Source organism: Chiloscyllium punctatum, chromosome 15 (genome assembly GCF_047496795.1).
Source record: "Chiloscyllium punctatum isolate Juve2018m chromosome 15, sChiPun1.3, whole genome shotgun sequence".
Lineage (NCBI taxonomy): Eukaryota > Metazoa > Chordata > Chondrichthyes > Orectolobiformes > Hemiscylliidae > Chiloscyllium > Chiloscyllium punctatum.
In genome coordinates this window covers 99,083,760-99,104,121 of record NC_092753.1, presented here as the reverse complement: position 1 = coordinate 99,104,121, position 20,362 = coordinate 99,083,760, and the positions used below count along the sequence as shown (strand labels likewise).

Genomic DNA, 20,362 nt, shown 5'->3' with positions numbered 1-20,362 from the left:
AATGTTTTGACCTCAAATGCATTCTGGGGCAGAGAATTGCACAGACTCATTACTCTCTAGGTGAAAATATTTTCCTTATCTCAGGATACATGGTAGGCCATTTACGACTTCGACTGTGACTCCTGGTTCATAGAGTAGAATCTCCACAGTGTGGAAACAGGCCTTTTGGCCCAAGTCCACACTGACCCTCTGAAGAGTAACCTACCCAGACCCATACCCCTATTCGATTTTCCTATATTTACCCCTAACTAATACATCTAACTTACACATCCCTGAACACTGTGGGTAATTTAGCATGACCAATTCACCTGCCCTGCACATCTTTGGATTGAGAAAGGAAACCGGAGCACCCAGAGGAAATCCACACAGACATGGGGAAAATGTGCAAACAACACACAGACAGTCATCCGAGCCAGGAATCAAACCCAGGTCCCTGGCACTGTGAGGCAGCAGTGCTAATCACTGAGCCATCGTGCCACCCTGCTTTGGACTTGTCATCGCGACATCCTGTGTTTACCCTGTCTAGTCCTCTTGGAATCTTATAGTTCCTCTGAGATCCCCCGCCCCCCCATGTTTTTCTAAACTCCACTGAATACTGTCCCAACTAATGGAGTCTCTGTTTGTATGTTAGTGCTGCTATCCCAGGAATCAATCTGGCAAACCCATGTTGCACATGCCAGATAAGGTGACCAAAACTGCATACAATTCTACAGCTGTGGTGTCACCAAGGTACAATTGCAGCAAGACATCCCTACTCCTGTACTCGAGTCCTCTCTTTATGAAGGTCTTCTTTAATGGAATCCAAAATTATCCCCACTACTGACATTGGGCTAACTGATCTATAATTCCTCCCTACGTCCTTTTATAATGTAGGTTTACATTAGCTACCCTTTGGTGCATAGGAACTGTTCCAGAGTCTACAGAATCTTGAAAGATGACCACTGATGCTTTCACTGTTTCTAGAGCCACTTCCTTAAGACTCTGGGATTTAAATCATTGGGCCCTGGAGATATCGGTCTTCAGTCCCATCGGTTTCCAAAACAACCATTTCGCCACTAATACTGACTTCCTTCAGTTCTCCCCCCTCACTAGACACAGTGTTCCCCAACGTTTTTGAGACATATTTGTGAAAGTAGAAACAAGGGATATATTTGGTCTACTTTTTTTTGTGTTCCTTATTATAATTTGCCATATTCCTAACTGTCTGGGACCTACGTTTGTCTTCACAAATCAATAGGTCAGTCTGTATGTTCTCTGAATCCTATTCTCATACTCTATACCAACTCTTTCCCCCCCCCCCCCCACCTTAATCGATCTCTGTTCTCCTTTTCTGAAATTTAAACTGCTCCCATTCCTCAGGTCTGCTGCTCTTGTTGACTTATTTGTATGTCTCTTCCTTGGATGTAATACAATCCCTTATTTCCCTTGTTAGTTGTGGCTGGGCAACAGCTCCTGTTTCATTTTTGTGCTGAACAGGAATGAGCAATTGTTGAAGTTCATCTATTCACTTCGAAAATGTGTGCTGTTGCCCAACCACTGTCATTCCTTTGAGTAACATTCCTTATTTATCATAATCCAATCATGCCTTACACCTTTGTAATACCCCTTATTTAGATTTCGGACCATAGTCTCAGAATCACCTACATTTTCTCCTTGGAACAGATTTGTTAATCGGTTCAAATTAATTTTAAATTCTATGTCCCTCTGAAAATTAACTTGAGCCTCTGGATTGCTAGTCGAAGAGTGTGGTGCTAGAAAAGCACAGCCAGTCAGGCAGCATCCAAGGCACAGAAGAGTCGACATTTCGAGCATAAGCCCTTCATCAGGAGTCCTCCTGTGCCTCGGATGCTGCCTGACTAGCTATGCTTTTCTAGCATCTGCAGTCCTCACTTTCTCCTCTGGATTACTAGTCCAGTGATGTTACCATTATGCCACCATCTCCTGTTCTGCAGGAGTCAGTTATGTAACTGTACAGTACATTGGTTAGGCCACTTTTGGAATACTGCATTCAGTTCTGGTCTCCTGCATAGGAAGGATGTTGGGAAACTTGGAAGGGTTCAGAAAAGATTTACAAAGATGTTGATAGGGCTGGAGGGTTTGAGCTACAGGGAGAGGCTGAATAGGTTGGGACTATTTTCCCTGGAGTGTTAGAGGCTGAGGGGTGACATTAGGAGGTTAATAAGACCGAATCATCAAGGTCTTTTTCCCAGGATGGAGGATTCTAAAACTAGAGGGCAAAGGTTTACAGTGAGAGGGGGAAAAAAATTTAAAAGCGACCTGAGGGGCAACTTTTTCATGCAGAGGGTGGTGCCTGTGTGGAATGAGCTGGAATTGGTGGAGACTGGTACAATATTTAAAAGGCATCTGGATGAGTATATGAATCGGAAGGGTTAAGAGGAATATGGGCTAAGTGCTGGCAATTGGGACTAGATTAATTGAGGATATCTGGTCGGCATGGAAGAGTTGGACTGAAGGGTCTGATTCCGTGCTGTTCAGTTCTGCGACTCGATGGTATTTGTTAGAAGTAATCAAGAATAAAGAGAAGGTCACCAGCTCAGAGCTCCTGGAGTGTTCTAATTCCATCCATGTACACTCCTCCTTCAGTCAACTATGTCTGTGCTGGCTCAGGTACAATCAACAGGTGGATGATGTCATAAGATTCTCTATACAGCAACCAGCCAGTGGGTCGCAACCACTTGCGGGTCCATGTCTGTGGTGTAAGAATATCCTGTAAGCAAGTTTGGTGGGCAATGAAACTGTCAACTGGGAGCTAGCTACTGATAACCATGATCCCTGGAGATTAACTGTTTGGAATCGGTGAGCCAAAATTAGAAGCTGGGAGGGGAGGGGACCAGAGAAAACAATGGCCAACAAGTCATGCATCTTAACCATCTGCCACTGTGCTAAGTGTGGCATACTAGACTGTGGTACCAAATGTGGGTATCACACCAGGAAATGCTTACCATGGTTGACCATCACAACATAAACCACTGTTTTAGGAGATTAAAGGCTGTGTCACCACAAGATGGAGAAGTCACCAGTTTCACATGTGAAGTTGCTTAAGTGTCAGGGTCATTTTTCATGGCTGTTAGAAAAAGAAGAGAAGGAATTGGACTACTCGAGCATGTATTTTAAGCAGCTAATGCATGCAATTTGAGGCACGAGGCGCCTCCTGTGCTGTACTATTCAATGATTTAGTCATCAGTTGTCAACTACAGTGGGCAGCAAAGATACACCGGCCAAAAGGCCTGTACTGCGCTGTAATGTTCTACGTTCTATGCTGGAATCTACTCTGAAAACAACAAACACTGGAGATCACAGCGGGTCAGGCAGCATCCGTGGAGAGGGAGCAAGCTACCATTTTGTGTTTAGATGACTCTTCATCTAAACTCAAAACATTAGCTTGCTGTCTCTCCAGGAAAGCTGCCTGACCTGCTATGATCTCTAGCATTTGTTGTTTTCACTACATAATTATTGGATGTTGTAACTTAACCTTATTTCAAAATACAAAGAGTTATTTTGTTTTCATACTTTGCAGGTTATAACTGTATCCAGCTGATGGCTGTAATGGAACATGCCTACTATGCCAGTTTTGGTTATCAAGTTACCAGCTTCTTTGCTGCTTCAAGGTATGACCAACCACTCTGTTTTCCTTACCATGGCACACTTCCTACCTGAAGCTTTTCGAAATTTATATTAAAAAAAGAGCAAAAGTGACAGATGAACCTTCCTGTTGGCGAACAGATTGATGTCACAGAATTGTGCAAAATACACAAAGGCCATTTGGCCTGTTGCACCCAAGTTACCCTGTTTTGCTTCATATATTTAAGCAACTCTGTTTTAGAAGCTATCATTGAATTTACTTGCTCCACACTTTTTGATAGTCCACTTTTGTTCATAGCAACTGATAGGATTAAAAGAAGAAATCTTTGATATCATCTGCTTCTTTTGTCAGTTGCCTTAAATGTATATCCTGACTGCTGGAAACTGTTCTCTGCCTATGATATTCAGATTTTTTGTTATTTTTGAGCATCTTTATTAAATCTCCTCTGTGCCGTGGATAAAAAGTCCCACACTCTCTGATATTTCTGCCTAACTAGAGTCTTGCATTCCTCATGTGATTCTCATAAATCTCCTTTACACAAGGATCTAACCAAAGCTTTAGAAACATTTAATGCAGTTTCCTACTTGTTGCGCACTCTGCTTTTATTGATCAAACCAAGGTTTATTGATAAACCTTGTATCCTTTTTAACAGACATCTCAGATTGTCCTGTCACCCTTCAAAATTTTATTCATAAGAGGCAACAGTTATCCTCTCTGCTTATATTTCTGAGATTTGCATTTCTAATATCTGAAATTATGCTTTGTGCACACAAGTCCAGGCTACTGAGAGGTATTAAAATACAGATGCAGAACTTTAATGTCCAGTTTTTGTGTAGCTCGATTCAAGCTGCTGTATCTGTACAATACCCAATCCAAATCTGAAAAAGAACCATTCATCAATACTCTCTGCTTCTCTTCCTTAGCTAATTTGGTTCATTGAGACCCCATTAAACCCATTCTCCTAAATTTTGTAACTATGTAAATTAAGTGGATCTTAATCGCACACTATTACTTCATCATTCTTAATGTTATTATAGGTGAGAATGAGACATTAACCAAATGTATTTGTGTGTTTGAGTGCACATTTATGGTCATTTAAAGAATCCATAGCAATCGTTTGAAAGAGAGTTGATATTTTTTTCAGTATCCAGGATAATGTTGCTGTTTCAACTGATCAGACCGAAAGTAGAGTTATTATTGACATACCTTGCTGCTGGAGGGGATCCTGCTGTTTCAAAAGGTGGAGCAGTAATTGTACTTGCGAGCAATTCCTTGTTGGTGAAGTGTATGATTTTGAGAGGTGTGATAAGGCACAACTTAAATGCTAATGCTAACCCCCATCCTTCTGCACACAATTATTCCAGAAAAAGGTGAACTGTAAGAAACAGGCAGCGGCCCATTTACAGAATCTGTGCTTCTCCAACTAGTTGCTGGATTGCTGTTTGCCACCAAGCTAAAGCTCTGCTCTGTGGTATTTCCAGATCTGGAAGCTGCTGGAAAGGATTAGATTAATTGAAAACATTGTTATATGGCACTTTTATTTTTGCCTTATGATCAGCTGCTACATGTATATTAAATATACTTGCTGAGAGAGAGCTGCTGCTCTTTAAAAGATTTACCTTCACATGCAAGAGAAATAAAAAGGTTTCCTTTCTGCAGCTATAGTTGCCTGTCCAAAACACTGAATAATGTACTGAAACGCACTACTTGTCGATATTTGGCAAAAGCAGCAACCATTTCCTGCACCAGGTATCACAAGCAGCAGTGAAATTTACAGCTTATTAAGGAGGAACAAGGGGAAACCCTTCAACTTGAGTTTGGCCTGAACCTATTCTTATAAAGCTATCCACCCCTCAATCCTGAAAATTATATCAGTGCTGATCTATATCTTCATTCCTACCTTGATTTTCAACCTTGTTGCAAGTGAAAGTATCTTAACCAAGATACCAAGGGAATTCCTTGTTTCCCTTCAGATAATTCCATAGGATCTGTAGCATCTACAGGTCAGTTATTCAGGTCATGATGTGGGGTCTACACACTCTGACTCTGGTATGTGTCCTGAATTGGATTCTTTGAAGTGGTAACAAGTAGATTAGACCAGGGAAACCCAGTGGATGTGGTCTATTTAGACTTCCAAAAGGCCTTTGATAAGGTGCCACACGGGAGGCTGCTGAGCAAGGTGAGGGCCCATGGTGTTCGAGGTGAGCTACTGTATGGATTGAGGATTGGCTGTCTGACAGAAGGCAGAGAGTTGAGATAAAAGGTTCTTTTTCAGAATGGCAGCCGGTGACAAGTGGTGTCCCGCAGGGTTCAGTTTTAGGGCCGCAGCTGTTCACGTTATATATTAATGATCTGGATGAAGGGACTGGGGGCATTCTAGCGAAGTTTGCCGATGATGCAAAGTTAGGTGGACAGGCAGGTAGTACTGAGGAAGTGGGGAGGCTGCAGAAAGATTTAGGCAGTTTGGGAGAGTGGTCCAGGAAATGGCTGATGGAATTCAATGTGAGCAAATGCGAGGTCTTGCACTTTGGAAAAAAAAATACAAGTATGGACTACTTTCTAAACGGTGAGAAAATTCATAAAGCCAAAGCACAAAGGGATCTGGGAGTACTAGTCGAGGATTCTCTAAAGGTAAACATGCAGGTTGAGTCCGTGATTAAGAAAGCGAATGCAATGTTGTCATTTATCTCAAGCGGGTTGGAATATAAATGCACCGTTGTGCTACTGAGACTTTATAAAGCTCTGGTTAGGCCCCATTTGGAGTACTGTGTCCAGTTTTGGTTCCCACACCTCAGGAGGGACACACTGGCACTGGAGCATGTCCAGCGGAGATTCACACGGATGATCCCTGGAATGGTAGATCTAACATATGAGGAATGGCTGAGGATCTTGGGATTGTATTCATTGGAGTTTAGAAGATTAAGAGGAGATCTAATAGAAACTTACAAGATAATACATGGCTTGGAAAGGGTGGATGCTAGGAAATTGTTTCCGTTAGGTGAGGAGACTAGGACCCGTGGACACAGCCTTAGAATTAGAGGGGGTAAATTCAGAACAGAAATGCGGAGACATTTCTTCAGCCAGAGAGTGGTGGGCCTGTGGAATTCATTGCCGCAGAGTGCAGTGGAGGCCGGGATGCTAAATGTCTTCAAGGCAGAGATTGATAAATTCTTGATGTCACAAGGAATCAAGGGCTACGGGGAGAATGCAGGTAAGTGGAGTTGAAATGCCCATCAGCCATGATTGAATGGCGGAGTGGACACGATGGGCCGAATGGCCTTACTTCCACTCCTATGTCTTATGGTCTTAAGGTTGAAGTGACATAATTAAAAGTTAAATTAGAGCTGAAAACTAAATTGGACAGCTTTTGTTTTTGAATAACTGGGACAGATATAACAGCTGAAATGGCTTCCCTTGGTGCTTTAAAAGTCTTTCATTCTCAGATTTTTTTTTAAGAGATTGCAAGGCCAATGGAGGTTGAACTTTCCTCTGTCTGGTTCATGACCAGAGTGTGATGTCTGGCCTTGGTTTTTTTGGGATTTGGATTCTCAACCTGTGAGCGTTTGTAGAACTTTTATTCTGAGCTGTAGGCATTGGAGGAAGAGGAGAGTTTGGTGAGACTGTGTGGCAGAAGGTTTGTTGTTGGTGAGAGGCTGTGAAAAATGTGGCTTTGCATTTGGAGATAATGTGAAAACATGATTTCTGTGGACCTTCAACACAACTTGTGTTTTTTAATTCCATATTGATTTTGGTCAACAGCACAAAAGTAAAATGAGACAGCCTAGTTGTGAGGACATACATGTAAAGACCCTGATAGCAATAAAGATCAGCCACTTTAAAAAGCAAACAAGGCGACAACAGAAAAATAACATGTTCCTTTTTTTTTTGTGCATATAGTCGCTTTGGAACTCCTGATGAGCTGAAGGAACTGGTTGACACAGCTCACTCAATGGGACTGTTTGTGCTACTGGATGTTGTCCATAGCCATGCATCGAAAAACACACAGGATGGTCTCAACTTGTTTGACGGGACTGATGACTGCTTCTTCCACTCTGGAGCCCGTGGCACTCACTTGTTGTGGGACAGCCGACTTTTTAACTATTCAAAGTAAGTAAATTGAAAATGTCTTTCTTGGTCCATTAGTGTTAACTATATTCTTCCTTCACTCTTCGCTTCTTGTCTTGACTTTTATAATAAATACCCCAAGCTGACTAAGGTCTGTTTAAGATTTTCTTTTCGACAGCATCCTGCTGTTCAAGCTGAACAAATTCTTTGTAACTCACTCTAATTAACTCTCCGAGGGCTCTTTCAGATGGATATTTTTGAAAGTTTTGCCAGAAGTCAGTGAAATCAGAATCACTTCATGTGAATTACCTTTTTTTTATTTCTTCCTTTTTGTCTGTTGACCTTGATAATCCTACTCTGTTTTACCTTGATTCACATCAAGTCATAGCGAATCAAAAAGGGCGTCTCTGTGAATTGCTGAGTAAATTCACTTGACAGAACCCTGAAAGAGTGATTGATGATTATTGTGTTATCTTATTGCTCACCATGCCATTTTGCCATCTAGTATCTACTCTAGCATCTCCTTACTTTGAATCCATTGTTAACTTCAGCATGCACACCCATCCACTGACTCCACTCCATCCTCACCACCACCATTACCAAACCCCATGTGGGTTCTTCGTCACTTAACACAGTATTTCGTTATTGCTTGACATCTAAATTTATTTGATATTTGTGTGAAGCTCCCGGGGACCTTTTTAATTATGTTAAAAGATCTACACAAATGCAGATTGATGCTGGTGTTGGTTTTTTTTCTCCGGATCTTAGGAGGAATTTAAACTAATTCAGCAAGGAAGAGGACAGACTGTTAGCAGAATAAGGGCACAGAATTGTGCAAAAAAAGCAATGAAATCAAAGGGAGGGCAGCTGTATTGATTTTCAAGAGAGTAAGGCGAGGTTGGATGGTCTTAAGGGTAATGATTGACACTTGGAAGTGTGATACAGTATCCATAAAAGGATTGGCAACTCAGTATTCCTGGATTTAGAATTTTCAGGTGAGACAGAGGAGGGGATGAAAGAGGAAGTGACATTGCATTATTAATTCAGGAGTCAGTTACTGCAGTAAGAAGAGATGATATCTTGGAGGGAGCACTGAATGAAACACTGTGGGTAGAGCTTAGAAATAAAGCAAAGGACAGTCACATTGCTGTGTTTATTATAGACTCCCAGAGAGTTGGTGAGAAATTGAGAAGGGCGTTTGTGCATAATTGTCAGAGATGTGTAAATAATAACAAGGTAATTATAGTTGGTGATTTCAACTTTCTCAATATTCACTGGAATTGACACAGTGTTAAGGGCTTGGATGGAGTGGATTTCTTGAAATCTGTACAGGAAAACTTTTAAGACCAATATGTACAGGATCCAACACTGGTTAGAGCTGTTTTGAACCTAATTCTAGGGAATGAAACTGGAAAGGTGTTGGCTTGGTGGGAGAGTGTTTTAGTGATAGCCATCACAAGGTGGTATAATTTAAGCTTAGATTTAACAAAGAAGTAGACAAGTTGCAAAAAAAAAACAAAGTTTTGGATTTGGGAGAGTGGGTTTTAGTAAAGTAAGGCAAGTTCTGGCCAAGGTAGGCTGGGAACAGCTGCTCGTTTGGCAGTCCACAAAGCAGCAGTTAGGGGTACATTCAAGAAGGAAATGGGGAGGTTACAAGCCCAGTGTGTTCTCTGTAGGGTCAGAGGAAATGGTAACAAGCCCCGAGACCCATCGATGACCAGCGATGTTCAGGGTACAATGCGAAGGAACAGAGGGACTTTTAGCAGGTACGAGAGGAACAAATCAGTGAAGACAATAGTGGGGTACAGAAAGTGCAGATGGAGCTTAAGAAAACAATTAGGAAAGCAAAGAGGGGATATGAGAAAACTATGGCTGGTAAAAGTAGGTAAATTCCCAAGGTATTCTATTAGTGTATGAATGGGATGAGGATATCCAGAGGAAGAGTAGGACCCATTACGATCCAAGGCGCAATCTATGCGTGCAGACAGAGGCATTAGTAGGATGTTGAACCAATCTTCACACCTGTCTTCATCGAGGAGAATGAGGATGAAGGAATGGAGCCCATGAAGAAAGAGGGCGATGTGCTTGAGTAAATTGACAAAGGGAAGGACAAGGTATTGGAGGTGTTGGCAGGCTTAAGAATATAAGAACTAGGAGCAGGAGTAGGTCATCTGGTCCTTCGAGTCTCCTCCACCATTCAATAAGATCATGGCTGATCTTTTCGTCGACTCAGCTCCACCCTCACCGTAACCCTTAATTCCTTCACTGTTCAAAAAACAATCTACCTTACCTTTAAAAATGTTTACTGAAGTAGCACCAACTACTTCACCGGGCAGGGACTTCCACAGATTAACAACCCTCTGGGTGAAGAAATTCCTTCTCTATTCAGTCCTAAATCTGCTTCCCCTAATTTTGAGGCTATGTTCTCTTGTCCCAGTTTCACGCACCAGTGGAAGCATCTTCTCTAATTCTATCTTATCTATTCCCTTCCTAATTTTATATGTTTCTTCATTCTTCTAAATTCCAATTAATTAAATCCCACTCTATTCAGTCTACCCTCCTCAGCCAACCCCCTCAGTTCCGGAATCAACCTAGTGAACGTCCTTTGCACTCCCTCTAGTGCCAGTACATCCATCCTTAAGTGAGGAGACCAAAACTAGAGAAATCTCCAGGTCCAGAAGAATTGTGTCCCAGGCTGCTGTGAGAGGCAAGAGAAGACTTTGCAAAAGCACTGCCCACATTTTAAATTTCTTCTTCACCACAGAGGAACATAGAACATAGAAAAATACAGTGCAGTACAGGCCCTTCGGCCCTCGATGTTGCGCCGACCGAAGCCTACCTAACCTACATTAGCCCAATAACCTCCATATGCTTATCCAATGTCCGCTTGAATGACCATAAAGAGGGAGAGTCCACCACTGATACTGGCAGGGCATTCCATGAACTCACGACTCGCTGAGTAAAGAATCTACCCCTAACATCTGTCCTATACCAACCTCCCCTTAATTTAAAGCTGTGTCCCCTAGTAACAGCTGACTCCATACACGGAAAACCCTATCAACCCTGTCAACCCTATCTAAACTCCTAATCATCTTGGACACCTCTATCAAATCTCCCCTAAACCTTCTTTTCTCCAATGAGAACAGCCCCAAGTGCCTCAGCCTTTCCTCATACAAGAGGAGATACAGGAGATACAGGAGATACAAGAGGACAGGAGAACAGCTTATGTGCTTCGATATTTTTCTTCGGAGGGTGAAAGGTAACCTTATAGAGGTATATAAAATCATGAGGGGTGTGGATAGGATAAATATTTAAGATCTTTTCCCTGGAGTGGGGGAGTCCAGATCTAGCGGGCACAGTTTTTGGGTGAGAGAGGAAAGATTTAAAAGGGAAATCCCAAAGCCTTTTATTTGTATATAAGGAGTAAGAGGGTAACAAGAGAAAGGGTGGTCCCACTAAAGGACAAAGGAGGAAAGTTATGTGTGGAGTTGGAGAAAGTGGGTAAGATTCTTAATGAGTACTTTGTATTGGTATTCACTAAGGAGAGAGACATGACAGATGTTGAGGTTAGGGATAGATGTTTGATTACTGTTGGTACAGTTGGCATAAGGAGGGTGTTGGGTATTTGAAAAGACATTAACGTGGACAAGTCCCCAGGTCCGGATGGGATCAATCCCAGGTTTCTGAGGGAAGTGAGAGAGGAAATAGCCGGGGTCTTAACAGACAACTTTGCAGCATCCTTGAACATGGGTGAGGTCCCAGAGGACTAAAGAATTGCTAATGTCCCCTTGTTTAAGAAGGATAGCAGGGATAATCCAGGTAATTATACACTGGTGAGCCTGACATCAGTGATAGGGAAGCTGCTGGAGAAGATACTGAAGGATAGGATTTATTCCCATTTGGAAGAAAGTGATAGGCAACATGGTTTTATGTAGGGAATGTCATGTCTTACCAACTTAATATAATTCTTTGAGGAAGTGACAAAGTTGATTGATGAGGGAAGGTTTGTAGAGGTCATATACGTGGAATTCAGTAAGGCGTTTGATAAGGTTCCCCATGGTAGCCTGATGGAGAAAGTGAATTTTGAATGGGGTCCACGGTGTATGAGCTAGATGGATAGAGAACTGGCTAGGCAGCAGGAGACAGAATAGTTGTGGAAGGAAGTTTTTCAAAATGGAGACCTGTGACCAGTGGTGTTCCACAGGGATCTGTGTTGGGACCATTATTGTTTGTGATGTACCTAAATGATCTGGAGGAAGGTATAGGTGGTCTGAATAGCAAGTTTGTAGATGACACTAAGAGTAGCAGATAGTGAACGGGACTGTGAGAGAATGCAACAGAATATAGATAGATTGAAGAGTTGGGCAGAAAAATGGCAGATGGAGGTGATCCATTTTGGAAGATCCAATTCAAGAGTGAACTGTACAGTAAATGGAAAAGTCCTGAGGAGAATTGATGTACAGAGAGATCGGAGTGTTCAGGTCCATTGTACCCTGAAGGTGGTAATGCAGGTCAATAGAGTGGTCAAGAAGGCATACAGCATGCTTTCCTTCATCAGACGGAGTATTGAGTACAAGAGTTGGCAGGTCATTATACAGTTGTACAGGACTTTGGTTCAGCCACATTTGGAATACTACATACAGTTCTAGTCACCATATTACCAAAAAGGACATGGATACTTTAGGGAGGGTGCAGAGGATGTTGCCTGGTATGGAGGGCACTAGCTATGAAGAGAGGTTGAGTAGATTAGGATTAATTTCATTGGAATGATGGAGGTTGAGGGGGGGAGCCTGAGTGAGGTCCACAAAATCATGAGAGGTATTGACAGGGTGGATAACAAGAAGTTTTTTCCCCAGAGTGCGGGACTCAATTACGAGGGGTCACAAGTTGAAGGTGAGAGAGGAAAAGTTTAAGGTCGATGTGTGGAAAGCTCTTTACTCAGAGGGTGGTGGCTGCCTGGAATACATTGCCAGCGGAAGTAGTAGAGGCGGGCACGACAATGTCATTTAAGCTGTACTAAGATAGGTACATGAATGGGTAGGGAGCAGAGGGATATAGATCCTTTGAAAATAGGTGGCAGGTTTAGGTAGAGGATCTGGATTGGCACAGGCCTGGGGGTCTGAAGAGCCTGTTCCTGTGCTGTAATGTTCTTTGGAATTTAAGGAAAAATTGAGGACTGCAGATGCTGGAGATCAGAGCTTAAAAATGTGTTGCTGGAAAAGCGCAGCAGGTCAGGCAGCATCAAAGGAACAGGAGAATTGATGTTTCGGGCATAAGCCCTTCTTCCTTCTAGTTGGCATAGGCTAGTTGGGCCGAATGGTCTCTTTCCATGCCACGCATACACATATCTATGACTCTGAGGATCCTGGCGAGAAGCCAGAGAACTACAGGCCAGTGAATCTCTCATCAGTGGTAGGGAAACTAATAGAGAAAATTCTGAAGTTGAGCATTTAATTTCTGCTTGGAGAGACCAGGCTTGATCATGAATATTAGCTTCATCATGCCTAACAAATTTGAGTGAGTTTTTTGAGGAGGTAACCAGGTGTGTTGATGAGTGTAGTTTGTATGGATTTCAGCAAAACTTCTGACAAGGTCTCATTGGAGGCTTATCAAGAATCCAAATGCTTATGGGATACAAGGTAATTTGATAAAGTGGATTCAAAATTGGCTCAGTTGCAGGAGACAAAGGGCGATGACAAAGGCTGCTTTAGTGACTGGAAGCCACCGTCCAGTGGCACATCACAGGGATCTGTGCTGGGTCCCCTATTATTTGTCATTTATGTAAACGACATAGATGACTGTAGTGGATTAGTTTAGTAAGTTTGCAGATGACACAGTGATTGGTCAAGTGGTTAACAGTGAGGTTGTGTGTCTTGGGCGACAAGAAGATATAAACAGGATGGACAAATGGGCAAATAAGTGGCAGATGGAATTTAACCTTGAAAAATATGAAGTGATTCACTTTGGAAGGAGTAATTTGACAAGAAAGTATTCAGTGAATGGTATGGCACTCGGACATCTATGGAACAAAGGAACCTTGGACTGATTGTCCGTAGATCTCTGAAGGTGGAAGGGAATGTTAGTCAGGTGGTGAAAAAGGTATTTGAGACACTTCCTTTATCAGATAAGGTATAAATTACAAAAACAGGGAAGTAATGTTGGAATTGTATAAAACTTTGTTGAGACCAAGGATAAAGTATTATGTGCAGTTCTATTTTGTTATATTACAGAAAGGATGTGATTGCACAGGAGGTTCACCAGGATGCTGCCTGGGATGGGAAAAGTAAGTTATATGGGGCAGTTAGACTGGCTTTGGTTGTTCTTGTTAGAGCAGAGAAGAGTGAGGGGTGATCTGATTGAGGTGTACAAGATTGTGAGGGGCATGGACAGAGCAGATAAGGAACAGCTGTTTGCTTAGTTGAAGGGTCAGTCATAAGGGGTCACCTTCAAGGTGAGGGGCAGGAGAGTTGGGGGAGGATGTGAAGGAAAGCCTTTTTACCCAGAGGGTGGTGACAGTCTGGAATGTGCAGCCTGGGAGGGTGGTAAAGACAAATGGCTTTGTATCCTTTAAAAAATACCTGGATGAGCACTTGGCATGTCATAACATTCAAGATTATGGGCCAAGTGCTGTTAAATGGGATTAGATTGAAGGCTAGGTGTTTGTCCAGTATTGGTGCAGATTCGATAGGCTGAATGGGTTCTTCTGCACTGGATGATTCTAAGATCTTCTCGCTCTGGAACAGTCAGAATTGATTTTGATTCAAAAAGAAATATCAGGGTCAATGTGCAAAAAAACCTGGTCGAAACATAGTAGGTTTTGAAAGGTCAGGTATGGACAACTTAAGGCATGGCTGTAGGAGAAAGTGAAAGAGACCGAATTGAAACAAGGCAAAGATTAATAGATCAAACTCTGTGACACAAGTATACAGAATTGGAGAAATGCAGAACCGTTTTATGGGAGATGCAGGTGTATAGAGATAGGAAGGATCAAGGCCATGGATAACAAGGATGAGAATTTTAAAGTTGAGGTATTATTTAAACTGTAACTACTTTAGATCGTTGAACACGAGGGTAATGAGTGAGCAGGACTTGCTGTAAGATAGAATACAGGCAGCAGAGTTTTGGATAACCTGAAGTTTACTTGGTAGCATGTAAGAGGCAGCTGGGAGTGTGTTGGAGTAATCAGACTGAAAACTAACACAGGGTATGGGATCAGAATTCCATCAGAAGTTGATCAAGTGGGTGGGAGGTGGGGGGGTGCTGGCAAAACCAGACAATACTGCAGAGGGGAGATGGTACCGGTAATAGAAACATATAAAATATGAGCAAATGTCAGCCGTTTGATCCACCACAACACTCACCGTCACAACACCATACTCATCTCTTTCCTCATATCTCTTGATCCCTTTTTGTTTAGAAAACTATCTTTAAATCTATTCAGTGACTTGCTCTTCACAGGTGCAGGTAAATGGTCAGAAACTCAGCTTAAACAGGACACCATGACTGTGAGGAGGATTATAGTCTCCTCTAAAGCTTGTGAAGCCAAGCCCTAAAATAATGCAGCATTTTCAGCAGGATGGGAGATGAAACAGGAGTAATCCAATCAAAGAAACATTTCCACATGTTACATAGCTCAATCAGGGTTGTCTCTGTGATATAAAGGTTATTGATTTTCCTGATATTTTCTATTAATTAATGAATGTTTTGAGATTATGAAATCGAATGGAGCTGGGAAAACATTCCTTCTGCTGTGAAATCCTGCATTTTTTTTTGCTTACTGATGCCAAATGTTGAAAGGGTATCTGAGTTGGTTGCTAATTGGACTCCTTCCTTCTCAAAAGTGACAGTTACTGCTAAATTATGAAAAAGGAACCCTTTTAAAAGTCACCAGAGATTGGAAAATTGCAGTCTTTGTGGCTATCTAGAGCTAATGAAACCCATATCTAGCTGAAAACACATGGCTACTTACCTTTTGAACTGACACTGCAGATTGATGTAGCTACTGAGTGTTTCAAGGCACGCTGAGCGTGCTCAATCCTCTGGTCAGCATTCAGCAAGGAGCAGCCTGTGGTATGCTATCGTGGTAATTCCCCCGATCACCTATCGATGTAATGCTAACCTAGGAGACGAGGATTCAAATCTCGAGACACACAGAATTAGCTGATCACAGTTGGAGGGAGCAGAGATAAGGCCTGAGCATTCCTGAGGAAGGAAATGATTCACCGGAATATTCTATCTCTGAAAAACTGTGCCAGGGTTAATTGTTTTCATGGCTTGGTGGATAGAGCATTTCTGACTTTGAGAGATTTGTGACCTCAACCCCTACTTCAGAGATTTAAGCACATGATCACATTTGTACTGCACTGTTAAAGGTGTTGTCTTTCAGAGAGAAGTTAAACTGATATTATGTTTCCCTCCTTGGGTTCTGATAATTCCAAAGAAAACTAGAAGCTCTCCCTAATGCCTGGACAGTATTTATTTTTGAATTGACAGCACTGAAATAGATGCCATATTTTTCCATTAGTTGTCTGTGGGAGCTTAGTGTGAGAAAATTAGTTTGCACTTTTTATATAGTTCAACATTTGACGACAGTTTTGAAAGAGTAGTTCAGTGGCTCTGAAACACTTGAGGTGTCCTGAAATCATGCAGGGTGCTATGCAATTGCAAGTTTGTTCCTTTATCTTTGCATTGTATTCTTGCATCTTCTAATGGGCTTTATTAATTAGATGTGGCCTGTTTATCAACTTGATATCCCAGGATTGATGAGGCCAGTTGGTGAAATGAGCTTAAGGTAGCAGTGGCGAGCACAGCGACTGGCCTGCATGTTCCATTACTGAGCGAGGCAGTGCCATCTAGTTGTGTTGTGAGGCTCTGTTAGCAAAAAGCTGTTGCCCAGGAAATGGCTTATCACTGCCTTTTAGCTCAATGAATTGAAACAAATCAATATAACAAAGCACATGTTTCCTAATTCTTTTCATTGCTACCACTACTTAGAAAATCTTATAAAAACTCAATGGGTTTTAAATGGAGTTACTGAAGATTACGAGATTGTTATTGATTTGAATTTTCCTTTAAACAGCAATCCTGTGCTCTCTTTGTGGCTTTGTCACAAACCCGATATATTCATGCAGATGTAAAGGCTGATTGAGAACATGGCATTTATTTCAGGGCTCCCTTTTGAGCCTGCAGCATGCGCAAGTGTAGAGGATTACTGTACTAGGAGTACAGGATTATCCCTGACATTTTTACAATAGGCAAGATAGCCTATTGTGTTCAAGTCAAAAAAAGAATTCTCCCTCATTATTCAGGCTTTTTTAATTATATAAATTTGCCAGAATGTGGAGGACTGAAGATGATTAAATGACAAGAAGTGACAAAGCGACAAGACAAAAGGAGGTAATCATGAAAGAAATTAGAGAAATAAAAGATGTGCACAAACCCAGAGGATATGTCAATAGTCAGGGAGAAGTATGGGATATCTGGAGAAGTCAAGAAGACAGAGTGCAATATATAAGCAAGGACCCCAAGGTACAGCTCATCAAGGAGCTGTGTACTAATAATGTTGGACATGTCTTTTTGCTCATTAAACAGTTTTATAAAGCTAAAGACAGCAATACATTTGACAATTTGTCATTTAGTAATGCTAATGATTTCGTTTTAAGTATCTTAAACAGCCACATGCAGTAACACATGTTAACCCTGGACCCAAAATTCTCCTGTGGGTGTTAATGAGGACTTCTAAAGGCAGCTTCTCCAAGCCTCCTCTTCTGACTGAGATTTGAAGAAAACAGTTGTCTCTTTCTTAATGACCAAGTAAAAACTAAATTACATAGCCTCTAAAAACTGGACAAAAATCGTGATGCACAGTTAACCTGCTGTCCATTGATTGCAATTTGGCTGGCTGCCTGCCGACCGCATGCTGCCTGGTCGTTTGAACAATCTCTGCATTCAGCCAGGACTTATCACACGGTTCTTTGGCTGGTCACAGCAGTGAAGCCCATACTGTGAGTGACTAGCATGAATTGAAACTGATCTGTACTTGGGGGAGTGCATTGTGGCTGGAACAAGTGCTGAGGGAGAAGTGAAGATAGTCTAAGCCCTTGAAAGCATAAGAATGGCACAGTGTAAAAGAATGAAACTCCAAGGTTTTCAGGAATCATACTTTGCAGAAAAGAAAGAAGAGATGTCCAATATGCTCAGTGGAGTAGCATGGCTGGGTAATTTTCCACTTTGATTGGTATATCGTAGTATTGTCAGTATATTGGAGCAGTTCAACTAAAGACATAACTAATCCTGAAGCACCACCCTTCAGCACTATTGCCAGGATATTGTTTAGAACATAGAACAGTACAGTTAGGGACATGCCCTTTGCCCCACCATGTCTTTGTTGACCGTGATGCCATACTATATTAACCCCGTCTGCCCACCTGTTCCCTACTGCTCTATCCCCTACCTGTGTTTGTCCAACTGCCTCTTAAACATGGCAATTGTATCTGCTTCTGACACCTATCCTTGCAATGTGTTCCAGGCACCTACCACCCTCTGTTTAAAATAAATCTCCTTTAAGCATTTCCCCTCTCATCTTAAACCAATGCCCCCAAGAATCTGGCATTTACCCCCTGAGAAAAAGGCTCTGACTATCCACCTTATCCATGCCCTTCATAATTTTATATATGTCTATCACGTCACCCATCAGTCCCCAATGATCAGTGAAAACATTTCAAATTTCTCCAAGCTCTCCTTCTTGCTAACACACTCTAATCCAGGCAGCATCAGGGTAAACTTCTCTTGCACTCTTTTCATAGCCTCCACATCTTTCTTAAAGTGTGGTGAACAGAACTGCACTCAATACCCCAAATATTCCAATACTTGAACTAAAGTTTTACATAGCTGTAACATGACTTGCAAATTTTTATACTCAATGCCTGTCATGATTTATTACAGGTAGTATTGAATACCAAAGTAAAAAGGTTATGCAACAGTTATACAAGAATTCATGAGACCACATCTGGAGTACTGTGAACAGTATTGGCCTCCTTATTTAAGGAACAATATAAGCAGTTCAGGGAATGTTTACCAGACTAATTGTTCTGATAAGAGAATTTTGGACAGGTTAGGCTGGTAACCATTGGAGTTTCGGAGTTTAAGAAATGATTTTTTGGAGTGTTTTAACGCCTGCGGGTTCTTGACTGTTTGGATGCAGAAAGTATGTTTCCTCTAGTGGAAGAATCTTGAACTCAGGGTTACTTTTTGAAAATAAGGGCCTTACGATAGAGATGAAAAGACACGTGAATCTTTGGAATGCTTTTCCTCAAATGGTGACGAAAGCAGAGATTTTGAATGCAAATCTTGGCTAGATGCATGGTAACCGAGGTTATTGGTGGTGAGTGAGAATGTAGAGTTAGCACTATAATTAGTTCATAATATATGTTGTAATAATGGTTTTCTGCTTCTATCTTGCATATTCATCTTTAATCCCAGTAGAGGAGGTGGTGCTGGTCATTAATGGATGGCCAGTGCTGAAGCTAAACCTATTGGTATTGGGTTGAAGTGTTTTGTGAAGAATACAGGAAAATGGGGTGAAGAGCATATCAGCCATGATCAAATGACGGAGCAGACTCGATGGGCCAAATGGCCTCATTCTATTCCTATGCCTTTATGAACTTAGAACATTTCCAACATTGAAGTTATGGCCACCTTTGTTCTCACACTTCTGGGCCCATCTATTATGAAGTGGGTGCATGGTCAATATTGCAATACACCATCAACTTTTCAAGATCAATTAATTTTGGTCTCACCAATAATGTCCACTTCTCACCATTGGAAAAAATAAAATCTAGCAGCTGCCCAGCGTCTTGTGTACTATAGTAGAAATGTTCCAGGCCACCATTCACTACAGCTTATTATGCAGCTACTGATTTACTTGACTGCATCCTCCCTTCTGCTTCGGATGACCCTGGCCCCAAACAGGTACTACTCTCTCATCCTATTCCTGCCTGACAGCCATCATTCTCACTCTATTATAGAGTCATAGAGATGTACAGCATAGAAACAGACTCTTCGGTCCAACCCGTCTATGCTGACCAGATATCCTAACCCAATCTAGTCCCACCTACCAGCACCCGGCCCATATCCCTATAAACCCTTCCTATTCATATACCCATCCAAATGCCTCTTAAATGTTGTCATTGTACCAGCCTCCACCACATCCTCTGGCAGCTCATTTCATACACGAACCACCCTCTGCGTGAAAAAGTTGCCCCTTAGGTCTCTTTTATATCGTTCCCCTCTCACCCTAAACCTATGCCCTCTAGTTCTGGACTCCCCAACCCCAGGGAAAAGACTTTGTCTATTTATCCTATCCATGCCCCTCATGATTTGTAAACCTCTCTAAGGTCACTCCTCAACCTCAGACGCTCCAGAGAAAACAGTCTCAGCCTCTCCCCATCGCTCAAATCCTCTGACCCTGGCAACATCCTTGTAAATCTTTTCTGAACCCTTTCAAGTTTCACAACATCTTTCTGATAGGAAGGAGACCAGAATTGCACACAATATTCCAACAGTGGCCTAACCAATGTCCTGTACAACCACAACATGACCTCCCAACTCTTGTACTCGATACTCTGACCAATAAAGGAAAGCATACCAAACGCCTCTTTCACTGTCTTATCTCCCTGTGACTCCAATTTCAAG

General features: G+C 41.9%; 1 protein-coding gene across 3 annotated transcripts in view; it reads left to right on the top strand.

Moving 5' to 3' along the window:
- The window catches only part of gbe1b (glucan (1,4-alpha-), branching enzyme 1b), a 591,749-nt gene that overhangs the window by 354,355 nt on the left and 217,032 nt on the right, over positions 1-20,362 (top strand). For all 3 annotated transcript variants that reach the window (XM_072585795.1, XM_072585794.1, XM_072585793.1), the window contains exons 6-7: positions 3,539-3,629; positions 7,502-7,711. In XM_072585795.1, coding sequence (XP_072441896.1) covers positions 3,539-3,629; positions 7,502-7,711 — 301 coding nt within the window. The remainder of the gene's footprint in view (positions 1-3,538; positions 3,630-7,501; positions 7,712-20,362) is intronic.